The sequence below is a fragment of the Notamacropus eugenii genome, chromosome 5 (genome assembly GCF_028372415.1).
Source record: "Notamacropus eugenii isolate mMacEug1 chromosome 5, mMacEug1.pri_v2, whole genome shotgun sequence".
Classification (NCBI taxonomy): Eukaryota; Metazoa; Chordata; class Mammalia; order Diprotodontia; family Macropodidae; genus Notamacropus; species Notamacropus eugenii.
The window spans coordinates 455,575,123-455,590,116 of NC_092876.1; the positions used below are offsets into that span (position 1 = coordinate 455,575,123).

At 39.0% G+C, this 14,994-nt stretch overlaps 1 protein-coding gene across 2 annotated transcripts in view; it reads right to left on the reverse strand.

Moving 5' to 3' along the window:
• The window catches only part of PHEX (phosphate regulating endopeptidase X-linked), a 276,100-nt gene that overhangs the window by 154,933 nt on the left and 106,173 nt on the right, over positions 1 to 14,994 (reverse strand). For both annotated transcript variants that reach the window (XM_072615274.1, XM_072615275.1), the window contains one exon: positions 12,594 to 12,722. In XM_072615274.1, coding sequence (XP_072471375.1) covers positions 12,594 to 12,722 — 129 coding nt within the window. The remainder of the gene's footprint in view (positions 1 to 12,593; positions 12,723 to 14,994) is intronic.

Genomic DNA, 14,994 nt, shown 5'->3' on the forward strand with positions numbered 1-14,994 from the left:
TAAAATAGATTTAACAAAAGGATAAAATGCCAAGGGATACTATCTCTTCCTCCAGGCTATTCAAATATAAAACTGACCTGAATTGAAAGAATTTTCAATCACTAGCCCTGAAACAGTTGCATTCACATAAACATAGTTCTAGCCCCATCTCAGGGTAGCTAGGTGGTACAATGGATAGAGCTCCAGCCCTGGAATTCGGAGGACCTGAGTTCAAATGTGGCCTTAGACATTTACTAACTGTATGACCTTGGACAAGTCACTTAAATTTGTTGGCTTCAGCTCCTCATCTTTAAAAAATTAGCGAGAGAAGGAAATGGCAAACCACTTGAGTGTCTCTGCCAAGGAAAATTCCAAATGAAGTCATGGAAAGTCAGACACCACAAAAATGAACAGCCTTGTCCTACTATTAAACTTCCTTAATTCCTCCCAATGTTCTCTAGGTCCATGCACAAAGAAGTATCCATGTATACAAAATTATACTCACAGAATCTCTGCCTACATTAATGAAAAACAAACAAATGGAAAGAAAAGTATCATTCAGTGATTTGAGGCTCACTGCTTAGCTCATGCTCATTAAGCCTTCTCTGATTACTTTATGGCCCTGGGCATGGGGGATGGTGCTAATTTTCATGAAATGAAAAAAATAATATCTTTTAAATCAAACTATGATTTCAATGTGTTCCTGACTGGAGTTAGCAGGTTATTCTATATGACTTCTTTATTTTCCTTCTAACATTTGAACTCCATGACTGATCAAAAGGAATATTCTACTATTTCCCATTTAATCACTAGTGATAGATTATCCCAGACATCATTATATGAAGAAAAAGAAAAAGGAGACTGTTTTTTAAAGGTGGTTTGATATGATTAATTATATTACCACCATCCCCACCTCCCAACTTAGGCTAAAACATCTGCATAAGCAATTTATTATTAATGACAAGTACCCATTTCAATGCTACCTGTGTGTCCTTTGGCAAATTATTTATCTGGGCATCAATTTCTTCATCTTATCTAACATCAATAATTTCTGCTGGGTCTGGGGGCACTATACATCTTGGGGCACACTGGCAGCATCAAGACCATCCCCATGTTACACTTTGCTACAATTTTCTCCTTCACTCATGGAACCTCTTTGCTCTGTACCCACACTTATCCCTTCTTGGTTGGTCAGCTGCTCCTTGACCACCAAGTAGTTCCTCAGTCTTTCCTCCCTTTTGTTGCCTGTAAGTGCTGCCTAAAGGACCCAGGGGTCTGCTACACCTCTCAAACTCAAAAGCTCATTCCCAAAACTGATAATCATTCACTTACTCCAAAAGGGTAATCCAAAATAGAAAAGCCAACTAGGGGTCTGGGGTCAAAATCCACTAGCTCAATCCCCTAGGTGCAGCATAGGCAACTATGTATACATTACATAGAGCAAATGTCCTAGAGTCAGGAAGCCCTCAGTTCAAATCTGGTCTCAACAGTTATTGGCTGTGTGACCCTGGGCAAGTTACTTGACCCTATTTGTCTTAGTTTCTCATCTGTAAAATGAGCTGGAGAAAGAAATGGCAAATCACTCCATTTTCCCTGCCAAGAAAACCCCAAATGGGGTCTCAAAGAGTAGGATACAACTAATCAACTAAAAACAACAAACTGCAACATGGGCACCATCTTGATGATGCCAGTGTGGAAAAGAGCCAGCCCTCCCTTACTTCTCCCTGAAAATTTGGAGGTTACATGATGCTACCAGAGTGGTAGCAGTAATAAGGAAGAATTGATGTGTCATTTCCTTTCTCAAGGTCCATTGATTCTTCCAGATGAGTATATCCAAAGGGTATGGCTTCACTAATACAAAGCTCTGAGTCCCTCCAGCACAGTCACCAGTCATGTAGCTGGCCAAAATTAAGGAAGGAATCTACAAATTCTTTGAGTAACCCCACAACATGACAAATAAGGGTTTGATCTAAATGACCTCTTTGGTCCTTGCCAGCTCTAAATATATGATTCTGTAATCTGGGCACAGCATGCTGGAAAGCACTAATAAGCAGCTAAGACTGACTTCCTGGGAAGAGGGAGGTTAAATATTCCCCATTACAGTCAGATGTCAAAGTAATGCCACACAGCAGCAACATTGAGAGGCAAGTGTGTTTTTGCTACTGTGAATGCAAAGAAAGCTCCTCCCACCTCTTTTCTTTTTTTTAATATGTAATTTCTTTATTTTTCAGTTCTTAACATTCTTCCATAAGAGTTTGAATTCAAAATTTCCCCCCATCTCTCCCCACCCCCCACTCCAGGACAGCATGCATTCCATCCATCCCTTCCTCCAGTCTGTCCTCCCTTCTATTACCCACCCTTGTTCCATCCCATTTCCCCTCTATTTTCCTGTAGGGCAAAATAGATTTCTATACTCCATTGCCTGTTTGGTTTAATTTTCAGTTGCCTGGTGAAACAATTTTTAACATTCTTTCTTAAAGCTTTGAGTTCCATATTCTGTCCATCCCTCCCCACCCACCCTCATTGAGAAAACAAGCAATTCAATATAGGTCATACATGTGTAACAATGCAAAGCACTTCCATAACAGTTATGTTGTAAAAGACTAACCACATTTCCTTCTGCCCTATCCTGTCCTTCATTTATTCCATTCTCTCCCTTGACCTGTCCTCCCACAATAGTGTTTGCTTCTGATTATCCCTTTCCCCAATTTGCTGTCCCTTCTTAACTTCCTTCTCCTATCCCCTTCCTTCTTATCTTCCTGCAGGGTAAAGTAGATTTCCATATCCAATTGAGTGTGTGTTATTCCCTCCTTAAGCCAAATCCCATGACAGTAAGGCTCAATTTCCTTTCATCTTCCCCCTTTTTCCCTCCACTGTAGAAGCTCTTTCTTCCCTCTGGTATGTGAGATGATTTGTTACATTCTATCTGTCCCTGTCTCTTACATCTAGTACATTTCATTCAACAGTAAATTTTTTTTTAGGTATTCTCCCTTCATATTCAACTCACCTTGTCTCCTCTGTCTATGTGTATGTATATAGATACATAGATGATAGATAGATAGATAGATAGAAAGATAGATAGATAGATAGATAGATATAGATACATAGATAGAAACACACTTATATATACATACATATATACATATATACATGCATATATAAACACATTTACATACACACATGTACATATACATACCTACACATATATAATACACACATACATACATACCCATACAAACACATATATTCCCGTTCACTACTCTAATACTGAAAATGGTCTCATGAGTTACAAATAACATCCTTCCATGTAGGAATGTAAACACTTCAACTTTAATGAGTTCCTTAAGGCTTCTCTTTCTTGTTTATCTTTTAATGTTTCTCTTCATTCCTATATTTAAAAGTCAAATTGTCTATTCAGCTCTGGTCTTTTCAACAAGAATTCTTTGAAGTCCTCTATTTCATTGAAATTCCATTTCTTCCTCTGAAGTATTATACTCAATTTTGCTGGGTAGGTGATTCATGGTTTTAATCCTGTCTCCTTTGACCTCTGGAATATCATATTCCAAGCCCTTAGATCCCTCAGTATAGAAGCTGCTAAATCCTGTGTTATCCTGATTGTATTTCCACAATACTTAAATTATTACTATCTGAATGCTTCTAATATTTTCTCCTTGACCTGGGTACTCTGGAATTTGACTACAATATTCCTAGGAGTTTTCCTTTAGGGATCTCTTTCAGGAGGTGATAGGTGAATTCTTTCCATTTCTATTTTACCCTTTGGTTCTAGAATGTTAGGGTAGTTTTCCTTGATAATTTCTTGGAAGATGATGTCTGTGCTCTTTTTTTGATCATGGTTTTCAGATAGACCAATAATTTTTTAAATTATCACTCCTGGATCTATTTTCTAGGTCAGTTGTTTTTCCAATGAGCTATTTCACAGTCTTCTATTTTTTCATTCTTTTGGTTTTGTTTTATAATTTCTTGGTTTCTCATAAAGTCATTAGCTTCCATCTGCTCCATTCTAATTTTTAAAGAACTATTTTCTTCAGTGAGCTTTTGAACCTCCTTTTCCATTTGTCTAAATCTGCTTTTTAAAGCATTCTTCTCCTCATTGGCTTTTTGGACCTCTTTTGCCATTTGGGTTAGTCTATTTTTAAAGGTATTATTTTCTTCAGCATTTTTTTGGGTCTCCTTTAGCAAGCTGTTGACTCATTTTTCATTATTTTCTTGCATCACTCTCATTTCTCCTCCCAATTTTTCCTCCACTTCTCTTACTTGATTTTCAAAATCCTTTTTGAGCTCTTGCATTGTCTGAGATCATTGCATATTTTTTTGGAGATTTTGGATGCAGAAGTCTTGACTTTTATGTCTTCCTCTGATGGTATGCTTTGTTCTTCCTCATCCGAAAGGATAGAAGAAAATCCCTTTTCACCAAGAAATTAACTTTCTATAGTCTTATTTTTTTTTCCTTTTGTTGGGCATTTTCCCAGCCAGTTACTTGACTTTTGAGTCCTTTGTCAAGTGGAGGCTACTCTAGGGACCTGTAAGTTCTCAGTTCCTCCAAGGTGGCACAACCAAAGGAGAAGAGTTTATTCCTCTACTGGACTGCTCTCTGGTCTGGGAGCAACCACAAGCACTCTTCTGCCCAGAATCTGAGAATAGGATTTCTTTTCCAGAACCTCTACAAGCTCCACCACGCCAGTGCTCCTCTTCACCACAGGGCTACCACTTGGAACTGAGATCCAGATCAGTTGCTCAATTCCTCCAGGGTCTTTAGGTCAAGGGTTCCAGAAGTGACCACTGCTGCCACATTGACTGCCACTGCCCAAGGATCAGGGCTGGGACAGGACCTCTCTCCCCTTTCACTCAGGTGAAAGAGCTTTCTCACTGACCTCTGAAGTGTTTGTGGCTTGAGAAATCTGGGAACCGCCGCTGCTACCTGTGACTCCACACCCTGAAGCCTGCTCCTGTCCTGTCCGTGCTGCATGGCCAAGGGTGGGCTGTGCTCAGCTCTGAGCCAGGTGTGATAGACCTTTCCTGTAGGCCTTCCAGGCTATCTTGCACTGGAAATCTCTTTCACTCTGTCGTTTTGCGGCTTCTGCTGGTCTAGAATTTGTTTAGTGTTGCTCATGAGCGGTCATTTGCTCTCCGACCGCTCCCCATCTTTCTCTTGATATTCCTGCCTGCTTGAGCCAAGGAGAAACTTTCCAAATCCTTTCACAAAATTCTCGGAGGTCGTTTAACTCTATTGTGACCCCCGCCTCCCTGCATTCCCTGTAAAGTATCTCAGCCCAGACCTCCTGTTCCTCTGGCTTTATTACTGGCAATAGATTCCCCATCTCCGCCCTTTTCCCAGGGGTTTGGGAAGCTTCTCTCCACTTTCTCTCCTTCCGAATCTAGGATTCGGGACTCGCTTCTTTCACAGCCCCTTCCGGGTGTACCCCAAAAGCACCCAGGATTATCTACGCTCCCAATCCCTGTTGGGGCGCCAACTGCCAAGCCTAGAGGCCTGTATTGGGCTACCTGAGTCTTCCTTACCTCACCTCCGAGGTCTTCGGTTGGCCAAAACCGGATGCACATATGAGAGAAAGGACGTTCCAGAGTCGAACAAGGGTTGAGCTTTATTTCAGGGTCTGGGTTACAAGTGCAGGGAGGTCTTCCTTAGGAGGAAGAGGGGGAGATTTCCTAAGGAGGCTAAGCTTAAGGGATTGGAAGTAGAAGTACAAGCGGGGAGAGAGGGGGAGGGGAGAGAGAAAGAAAAGAAGCGGAGCCTACTGTCCTCTTGGCTCCACACGTGCTAAGAGAGAGCTTTCAGGCTTCCTCAATCCTACTTAACCTTCAGCCGCACAGTTTGCATCTCAATACCATGCTGTTAGGTAACTAGGTGTGCTCCAATCCGGGACAATCTCGAGGGCAGGGAGACTCCACCCATCACGTATCTCCCCGGGGAGAGGCGGAAATACCCGAGCTAGCCGAGCTAGCTCAGTCTGACCTTCTCGAACCCCCGCTGTTCATGGAGGGCCTCGTAAGACTTTAAGATTTAGAAGTCCCACTTTTACCCGCCCGAGACCATCCACACGGATTTGAGCTTCCAATCCCAACAGTTTAGAGTCATTTTTACAGGTATTCTATGGGCTATGGGGGCCAAATTAGAGTAGGTCCATCTTTCTACTCCACTATCTTGGCTCTGCCCCCTCCCATCCCCTTTCTTCTTGGCCAACAACACCAGCAGGTAAAGGTTGTGAGGGCTGATAGTATATTGGTGCTTCCAAAACCCTCTAGTGAACAGTTATGCAAAAACTGTTAAAGGAAGACATTCAGGAATTGTGCTAGCCCACCATGAACAATAATGACAATAGCCAGTGTTTATATGGAGTATTTTGGGAGTTAAGCGACTTAATCAGGGTCACACAGTAAGTATCTGAGGTCAGATTTGAACTCAGGCCCTCCTGACTCCATGGTCAATACTCTATTCACTTGTAATAAATAGCTGCCGCTATTTATATAGGGCATTTACATGTGTATTTACACAGCATTTGAAAAAGGGAATCTATAAAGTGAGAGGGAGAAAGAAGAGAAAAGTTGAGTGGCCAGATAAAGAAATCACCTGACTTATAGTCAGGGAGTCCTGGATTCAAATCCTGTATCAAATACTTATTAGCAATATGACCCTAAGCAAGTCACTGTAACACTCTCTTACCCTTTCAGTAGTTTTCAGTCATGCCTAACTCTTCATAATCCCCTTTTGTGGTTTTCTTGGCAAAGACACTAGAGTGGTTTGCCATTTCCTTCTCCATATTATTTTACAGATGAGGAAACTAAGGCAAACAGGGTTAAGTGACTTACCCAAGGTTACATAACTAGCAAATGTTGGAGAATATATTCGAAATCAGGTCTTCCTGAATCCAGGCCAGTCACTCTATCCATTGTAGCACCTAATTGTCCCATCTTTTACCCTACCTTTCCTCATCTGTAAAATAAGAGGTTAATTCTAAATCTATGACCATAAGCTTCTTCAAGCCTTTACTACAATTAGGAGGCACAGTAGAAAGAATGCCTGGCCTAGGGTCAGGAAGACTCATCTTCCTGAGTTCAAATCTGGCCTCAGACACTTTCTAGCTGTGTGATCCTGGGCATTTAACCCTGTTTGCCTTGGTATCCTTATCTGTAAAATGAACTGGAGAAGGAAATGGCAAACCAGTTCAGTATCTTTGCCACCAAAACCCCACATGGGGTCATGAAGAGTCAGACACAACTGAACAACAAAACCGAAATAGGCTTCTGAATCAAGAAAGGAAAAGGAATTCCCCATAAGTCCTGTTACAGGGGCCATAAAGTTCTAATTAGAATAGTATCTTACATTGTTGTTATTAAGTTGTTTTTTTTCAGTTTTTTTTACTAACAATGATTAATTCAGGAATAATTTGTAGACAGTCTGAATTATAGAATTTTTTAAAACCTCTCCAACCTTCTAGTAATGTGATAAATTAAATTAACCGAATATAGTCACTGGTTAAATGAAGGGTTGAGGTTCACCTGGTCTACTTTAAAGAATAAATAAGACATTTTTCATTCATTTTTAATCGATTATTTGCAAATTTGTAGAACTGCAGTACTTGAAGTCTAACCTACTTAATTAAGAAGGGAAAAAAAACCACTCTGCCTGGTAGTCTTATACTGTTAATTGACTTAGTTTGGCCTTTCTACAGGGGGAGAACAAAGAGCATACATCATCCAGCCCCAGTCAAAACACCATGAATTCTGAATCATTGTCGTCCAAGTTAATGGTTTCTTATTTAATTGTAGCTTCTTAAAGAATATTAACAAGGCCTCCAGGCGGTTCCTGGGTGGGGACTAGAAGAAGCCAGAAAGCCCAAGAGGCCAGTGCCTTGGAGTGTCTAGAGCTGATAATCACGCTGTTCCTTGTCCTTTTCTTCCCCCCAGCCCTATCCAAGGCTTCCTGCTGCCATTTGGGGTTTTCTTGGCAAAGATACTGGAGTAGTCTGCCATTTCCTTCTCCAGCTTTTCTTTTACAGATGAGGAAAGTGAGGCAAGCAGGATTAAGTAACTTGCCTCGGGTTACATATCTAGTAAGTATCTGAGGCTGGATTTGAACTCAGGGATTCCTGACCCCAGGGCCAGTGCACCATTTTAGCTGCCAAATCATGTAGAAGAATAGGTGAATATTTGTGCAGCTTCCATGTTCTCCCCAAAATGACAAAAAGAGTGTGAAAATATTACAAGAATAAGTTTTTATTTTAGGCTGTATAATAATAATTATAGTTAGCATTTATGTAAGAACCTATGGTATCTCATTTACCCTTACAATAACCATATAGGTGCTATTATTATCCCATTTTACAGATGGGGAAACAGAGGCTGAGAGAGATTATGTGATTTCCTCCAGGGCCACAAAACTAGTCAGTATCTGAAGTGGAATTTTAATTCAGGTCTTCCAAACTAAAAACCGAGCACTCTTATATATTGCACCACCTGTCAACTGACACTGTCTAATCTTGACATGTGTCAGAGACACAGAAGAAATTTTCATGTAACTAAGAAAAACATCTTTAATAATTAATATCTTAAATATTTAATTCTTACTGCCAAAGATCCATAAACATAGAAAGGAATTGTGATTTTTTTCTTCAAAGGAGACTCCTAGTGCAGAAAATCCTTTCACTAGGGCAGATTGCAACCTATCTATATCTAGAAGCTATTTAAACTTCAGGGGATATCATGAAGCACAAGGAGTTAAGTAATTTACTTAAAGATCACATAGCTAATTATCAGAGCGGACACTGAACCAGTAAAGTATATTTTTTAATAGTCTTAATGTTCCTTAGTTTCTTCCATTGCTCCTATCAGGAATTCATGATGCCACCACTCCAAGAATTATACACCAATATGTTCTCCCCCTATTTACTATTTTCTAAAGTCTGTAGTTTTGGGGGCAGCCAGGTGGCACAGTAGATAGAGTGCAAGGCTTGGAGTGGGGAAGACTCAACTTTCTGAACTCAAACCTAACTCAGACACTTACTAGTTGTGTGACTATAGGCAAGTCAGTTAACCCACCAAAATGCCTCAGTTTCCCCATCTGTAAAATGAAATGGAGGCAGAAATGGCAAACCACTCCAGTAAAGAGTTACACATGACTCAACAACAACAATAAATTAAGTGATTAAATAGTATTTGTTAAGGAAATGACAAACCATTCCAGTGTCTTTACCCAAATAGGATAAAGATAACCTCCAAATGGGGTCATGAAGAGTCAAATGCAACTCATACAACTGAAAAATGACAAATAGAAATATTTATCAGCTATTGAAATATTATAAAAAATAATGCTATATTTTGGAATACAATTTAATAAATATTTCTGCTCACTAATAGGTATTTTGTCAAAACGCCATTTTGACATACTCAAAATAGAGATGAACTATTTGTCATATTGATAACTTTTAAGGGAGAAATCTTTGGTTTTAAACATAGATCATGATGCATAGTAAAGAGAACAGGATGCAGAAAGTATATTTAAAACATAGTAAAAAGAACATTTTGTCTATTTTATAATAATTTGTAATGTTTCAGCACACTCCATTCTTCCTCAGACTCCCAAGTATTTGTGACTCATGAAGGTTTAATAAAGACTTTATAATTTTTTTGCTTTTAATTCAATGGGCTCCTAACTTTGAGCATTCAGACCATAATGAGATTCCTAGCCATCTTTTCAATGAAAAGGCTTTTATTTCTTTTTCTTTCTTTTCAGCAGGTAAAAATTATATATTTGTGTATTGCTAATGGATTCTTGTTTATTGTTAATGTAATTTTGCTTCTTAATGAGGTCTTTCCAATCCATTAATAGACCCATGTGACCTGCTTAAGCCACAAGGAAGCCTGAGTCACATGAGCCTAACTCACATGGAACAAGAAGGGGTGGAGGAGAAAGGGTGGGATAGGAAGAGGTGGAGTTAGAGCAGAGCTAAGAGGAAATTGGTGAGAGTCCTCAGAACTGAGGGAGAGAGAGGAGGCTAACAGCTAGGCATGTGAGTGTTTGTGGGAAAGCCCTAGCATGGGGAAGGCTTGGGGAAGGTGTTGTCCTCTTCACTGTTACTGTGTATATATTTTTGTTACTATGATGGATTTGGCTTTCTGGTGTCTGAATAAATGTTTTGGCTCTGTGTTCCATATGGAGAGTCTATTGTATTTTGGATTCAAAATTGCACTGGGATATTCATGGTTGATGCGGACACTGTGAATATCCCTTTGCTACAATTTGCTTGTTTATTTGAATTGCCACTCATGAGTGTATCAACCATTCTGAATGAAAAAGGACAGAAAAAATTTGATCCTAGGAACATGTCCACAAAGGTGGAACCAAAACAAATCACTCCTTTGTCCAAATAGCAAAAAAAAAGATTAAAAAAACTCCAAATTAAAAAGATGGATTCCCAAAGAACAGTTCTTATTTTTACACATTGTCCCGAACTAATAGGTTCTGAGCATTTTACTTAAGATCACTTGAAATACCTAATACGTCACAAAAGCAAAAACAAAAATGCCGAAAGTCTGGATTCAAGTTATGGTAGATTTAGTTTGCCATATCAGTAACACAGGAATAAATGTAAAGTCATAATAATTAGGTGCAAGAACTCAACTTCAGAAGTACAAGATTGAAAAGGAATATAGACAGGTAGTAGTTCTGAAAAGTGGGGCTTAATGAACTCCAAGTTCACTATGAGTCAGTAGTATAGTGTGACTAGAAAAAAAGTTAATGCAACCATGGACTGCCTTAAGAGAGATATAATTTCCAAGAATAACATTAATGTACTCTGCCTTTGTCAGACCTCATTTAGAGTATTTTTTCAAGGCCCCATTGTTTAAAGACACTGACAACCTGTAGAGTGGCCCAGAAGATTATCAGAATGATGAAAGGTCTTGAGGATGTGAGGATCAGCTGAAGAAATTAAGCTGAAGGAAGGGCATGCTGATAAGGACAGGCAGAATGGGAGGAGACACATAATAGTCAATTTCATATATTTAAAGGAAGGATACCCCAGAGGATAGAACCAGTGGCAATATTGTTCATCCTTTGTTCTCGAAGAGGACCAATGACATCATGAGGGTGATGTCTTGACTTCCAATTGATGGTAACTGAAATAGTTCAATTTAGGCTTCCTAAAAAATTAGCCATCCAGAAATAGACTGGACTGTCTTGAAAGGTGGTGGATGACACTCTCTTGAAGGTCTTCAAGTAAAGGCTGTATAATCACCTAATGAGTTTGTATTAGTAGGACTTCCTTTGGGGTGTTAGACCACATGGCTACTGAGTTTCCTTGCCACTCTCAAATTCTGTGATTCCATGAGGCTACAATGCTTCTTTACTAGATACTAGAGCGTTTCTGTTCAACTTGGATTTCATACAGGAATCAGCAAATCTCTAAATTCTAGTCTTAGCAGTGCCAACAACTAGCTGTAGACAAATCCCTTTATCTCTCTAGGTCTCAGTCTCTTTATTTCTAAATTGAGGAGATTGGATTAGAGGATTTTAAGGTTTCTTTTATCTCTGAAATTCTATGATTTTGTAAATGAAAATGATGGATTATAAATTAGTCATATCTTTTTCACTTCTTATCTAATTCTTGGATTCCACATGTAAGAATCTCAGGAATCAAAACTTGGCTCAGTGAAATATGATTTAATGTTTCTTTTTATCCCATCTAATTTTAACCCAATTCTAGTTATGTTACTTGTTTTCCATGCATTTTATATAGTGGATAAGTTTCTTCTTTAAATTGAAACTGTCACCTGATTTAAATACTGTAACAGTTTGGAGGAAAAAATTGACCAAAAATTTCAAATTGATAGAAGAGGTACCAAAAAAATAATATTAATATTGTGCTCTAAGTTTTAGATACAAGTATGCTAGAAACAACTTTATTTAGTTTAAGATTGATATAATACCCGAGGTATTTCTGCATTAGAAAAACAGAGCAACATCCAAAATGGAAAGATTTCCTCATGTTCTCTAACACCTTCTCTCCCCCAAGATGACTTGAAGTAAACATTTATAGCAATCTTGAACAAAGAAATATCATAATATGTTAAAATACAGTTTTGAGGTGAGAATCAAAGAATTCTGAGTAACAGAATCGCCCTCCTATTTCTCTGGGACCATTCCCTACAAGGAATCAATGGGACTCCTCTGAGAGACCCGTAAGGAGAAACTCTTCAGACCAGAAGAAAGTGCCTCTCATCTGAATAAGAGAAAAGAGTGTTTACTTTCCTTTGAATCAAATCTAGGGCACTTCTTTTGGCAAATTCACCTCAGGGAATTAAGAAGAGGAAATTGTTCTTAAGATGGGTCAATAGTCCAATTACTTCTGGTATAGACAAGGCAATATTCTCAGAGTTATTCTTTGTTCTAAATTTTGGTTACCATTCTTAATCTATTTCCCTAAGAAAGGTCTTTTGTCCTTGACCTAAGCAGATTCTGAAGGGAAAGTATATAAACAGCATTTTTAGACCAGAGGAAATATTATTTAATATTTCAAAAGAAGCTTTAAAAAAAAAAAAAGGTTCTCAATATGCTTCCACAAGAGCGCTAGACTTACCATTTCCTTCTTATCTTCTTGGAAGTGAACATCCACAAACATTTTTCCAGCAACATAAGGAAGGGCACTTTCAATGAAGTTTACACATTTGTCCCACTGAGGTAACAAAATTGTAGTTCCTTGGATTACCTGTTGAAGATAAACACGGACATTCCTTTGAAAAAGCTACAGATTAGAGCAGCACAACCCAACACATTAAAAAAAAAATGCAAACTCTTCTAGACATAAGAAACTCCTAGCATATAGCAAAATTACATGATTTTTCCCACTGGTATTTTCAAAGATGCCTCAGAATCAAGAAATACTTCAAATCTCCTTCCAAGTACAAAAGGCCAATGTCTCATTTTAAGAGTGAAGTTCAAAAAAAATAATACTCTCAACTAATATCACAACTTTCACTGGCCATCCATGTTATTCTATTGAGTTAAATCACCCTGTCAATCATTCTGTATCACTGGGTCTTTTTTTTAACTGTTTTGATCCTTCTACAAAGTTTGCAAATTTTGTATCCTTGAATAAATAACTGCTCTCTTTTGCCCTCCAATATTCTACAAGTGGCTGGTGCCCTCTCCCAGATCATTCCACTTTCCCCCAACTTATGTCAAGACTTACTCTCAGAAAAGATTTCATAAATTAATTCACACTGCTATGTAAACGACAAACAGAACCTTAAGTGTTATCATTTCCAACATATCACCATTTTAATAGAATGCAGTTTTAAAGAAGTTGTTTAATTTTTAAAAATAGAATTCAAGTATCATTACCCATAAGGTAGAGTTGGAGGACAGGGAAGCCTTGGTTTTTAACTAGCTGCAAGAAGTGGTATTTAGTGGATTTCTATCCACCTAGATGAAAATTTCTGCATGAGTTTTTTCTTTTACCCCATTCTATTCAACATTTTAGTTACTTGTTTAAATGATGACATAGGTGATTTGCTTTCAGATCTACAGATACACTAAGCTAGGAGGAATAACTAATATGTTAGAAAATGTAATCAAAAGTCCAAATATCTCAGCAGGCTAGAAAAGTGTGCTCAAACCTGCTCTTGGTCTAAGAACTGAAATTTTGTAATGATGACCTCCTACTAAATCAGGTGTGTGTGTGTGTGTGTGTGTGTGTGTGTGTGTGTGTGTGTGTGTGTGTATGTGTGTGTGTGTTTAAAGCAATGGTACAAGAACAGGATGGGGGAGAAATCGCTAGGAAGCATTTCATGTAGGGAAAAATAAAATCTAGAAATTCTAAACATCTAGGAATTTTAGTAGATTAATGCTTATGGGGCTGCTGGATGGCACTAAGCATAGAGTACAAGGCCTGAAATTAAGAAGACCTGAGTTCAGACACTAGCTGTGTGACCTTGGGCATCATCAATATTATTGCTGAAGGAAGGAGTTCATTGACATATTGGTATTGTGTGGGAAAGTTATGAACATTGCCTCTCTCGCCCTGCATGGCCAAAGATCATATTGGTTTATTGCTTAACCTACAATGTGCAGGACTCACAGCAGGTGCTGTCCTCAGAGACCTTCCAGATCTACCAGTCAGCATGCCTTGCTTCCACATAAAGATCGTGTGCCTTATTTGAAAGGACTTCTCTGTTAGGGTCAATCAAGCTTAATTCCCTTGGCTTTCTTGATCCTAAGCTTGAAGCCTGTCTAACATGTAACCTCTAGAGGCTCAGGGGAGCTAGCCACCTAATTTGGGTCTCCTCTCTGCTGAACAAATTAAAATTTCATTATTGGGATCCCTGATGTTTGATTCCAAAAGCTCCAAAATTCAGAAAGACAGGCTATAGCCCTGTCAATTTCTTTACAGATCTGGGATAGAAGGCAAGTTTCAAAAAGTTCCAGGAAGCCGATTCCTCAATTTATTTACCTACCATGGGTGGGGAACCTATGACCTGGAGGCCACATGTGGCCTTCTGGATCCTTGGGTGCAGTCTTTTGACTGAGTCCAAGTTTTACAGAACAAATCCTTTTCTTAGGGAGATTTGTTCTGTGAAGTTTGGATTCATTCAAAGGATCATACCTGAGGACCTAGAGGGCCACATGTGGCCTTGAGGCCGCAGGTTCCCCACCGCTGCTAGGCTTTACTATTTCAAAGGGTCAGTGATGCCTGTCATCAGATCTAGTCCAAGTCATTGCGAATTTATAGCTACCCCAAAATAAGAAAGAATTGTGGGCCCCTTGTGGGAAGGCTACCACCACTGTGGATCCCCAACTACTCCACCATTGTACAGCCCTTGGAAAAAACTTACCACTAAAGGATATCCCAGATTACCTGTTCCCATAGTCCCCAGAGGTAAAGGAGACACTCACCTCTGGAATTCCCTCCTCCTAGTCCTTCCCTAGGGCTCTCCAATCCTAACAATCCCTTCATACTCTTTTTTCATGAAAAAACAAGG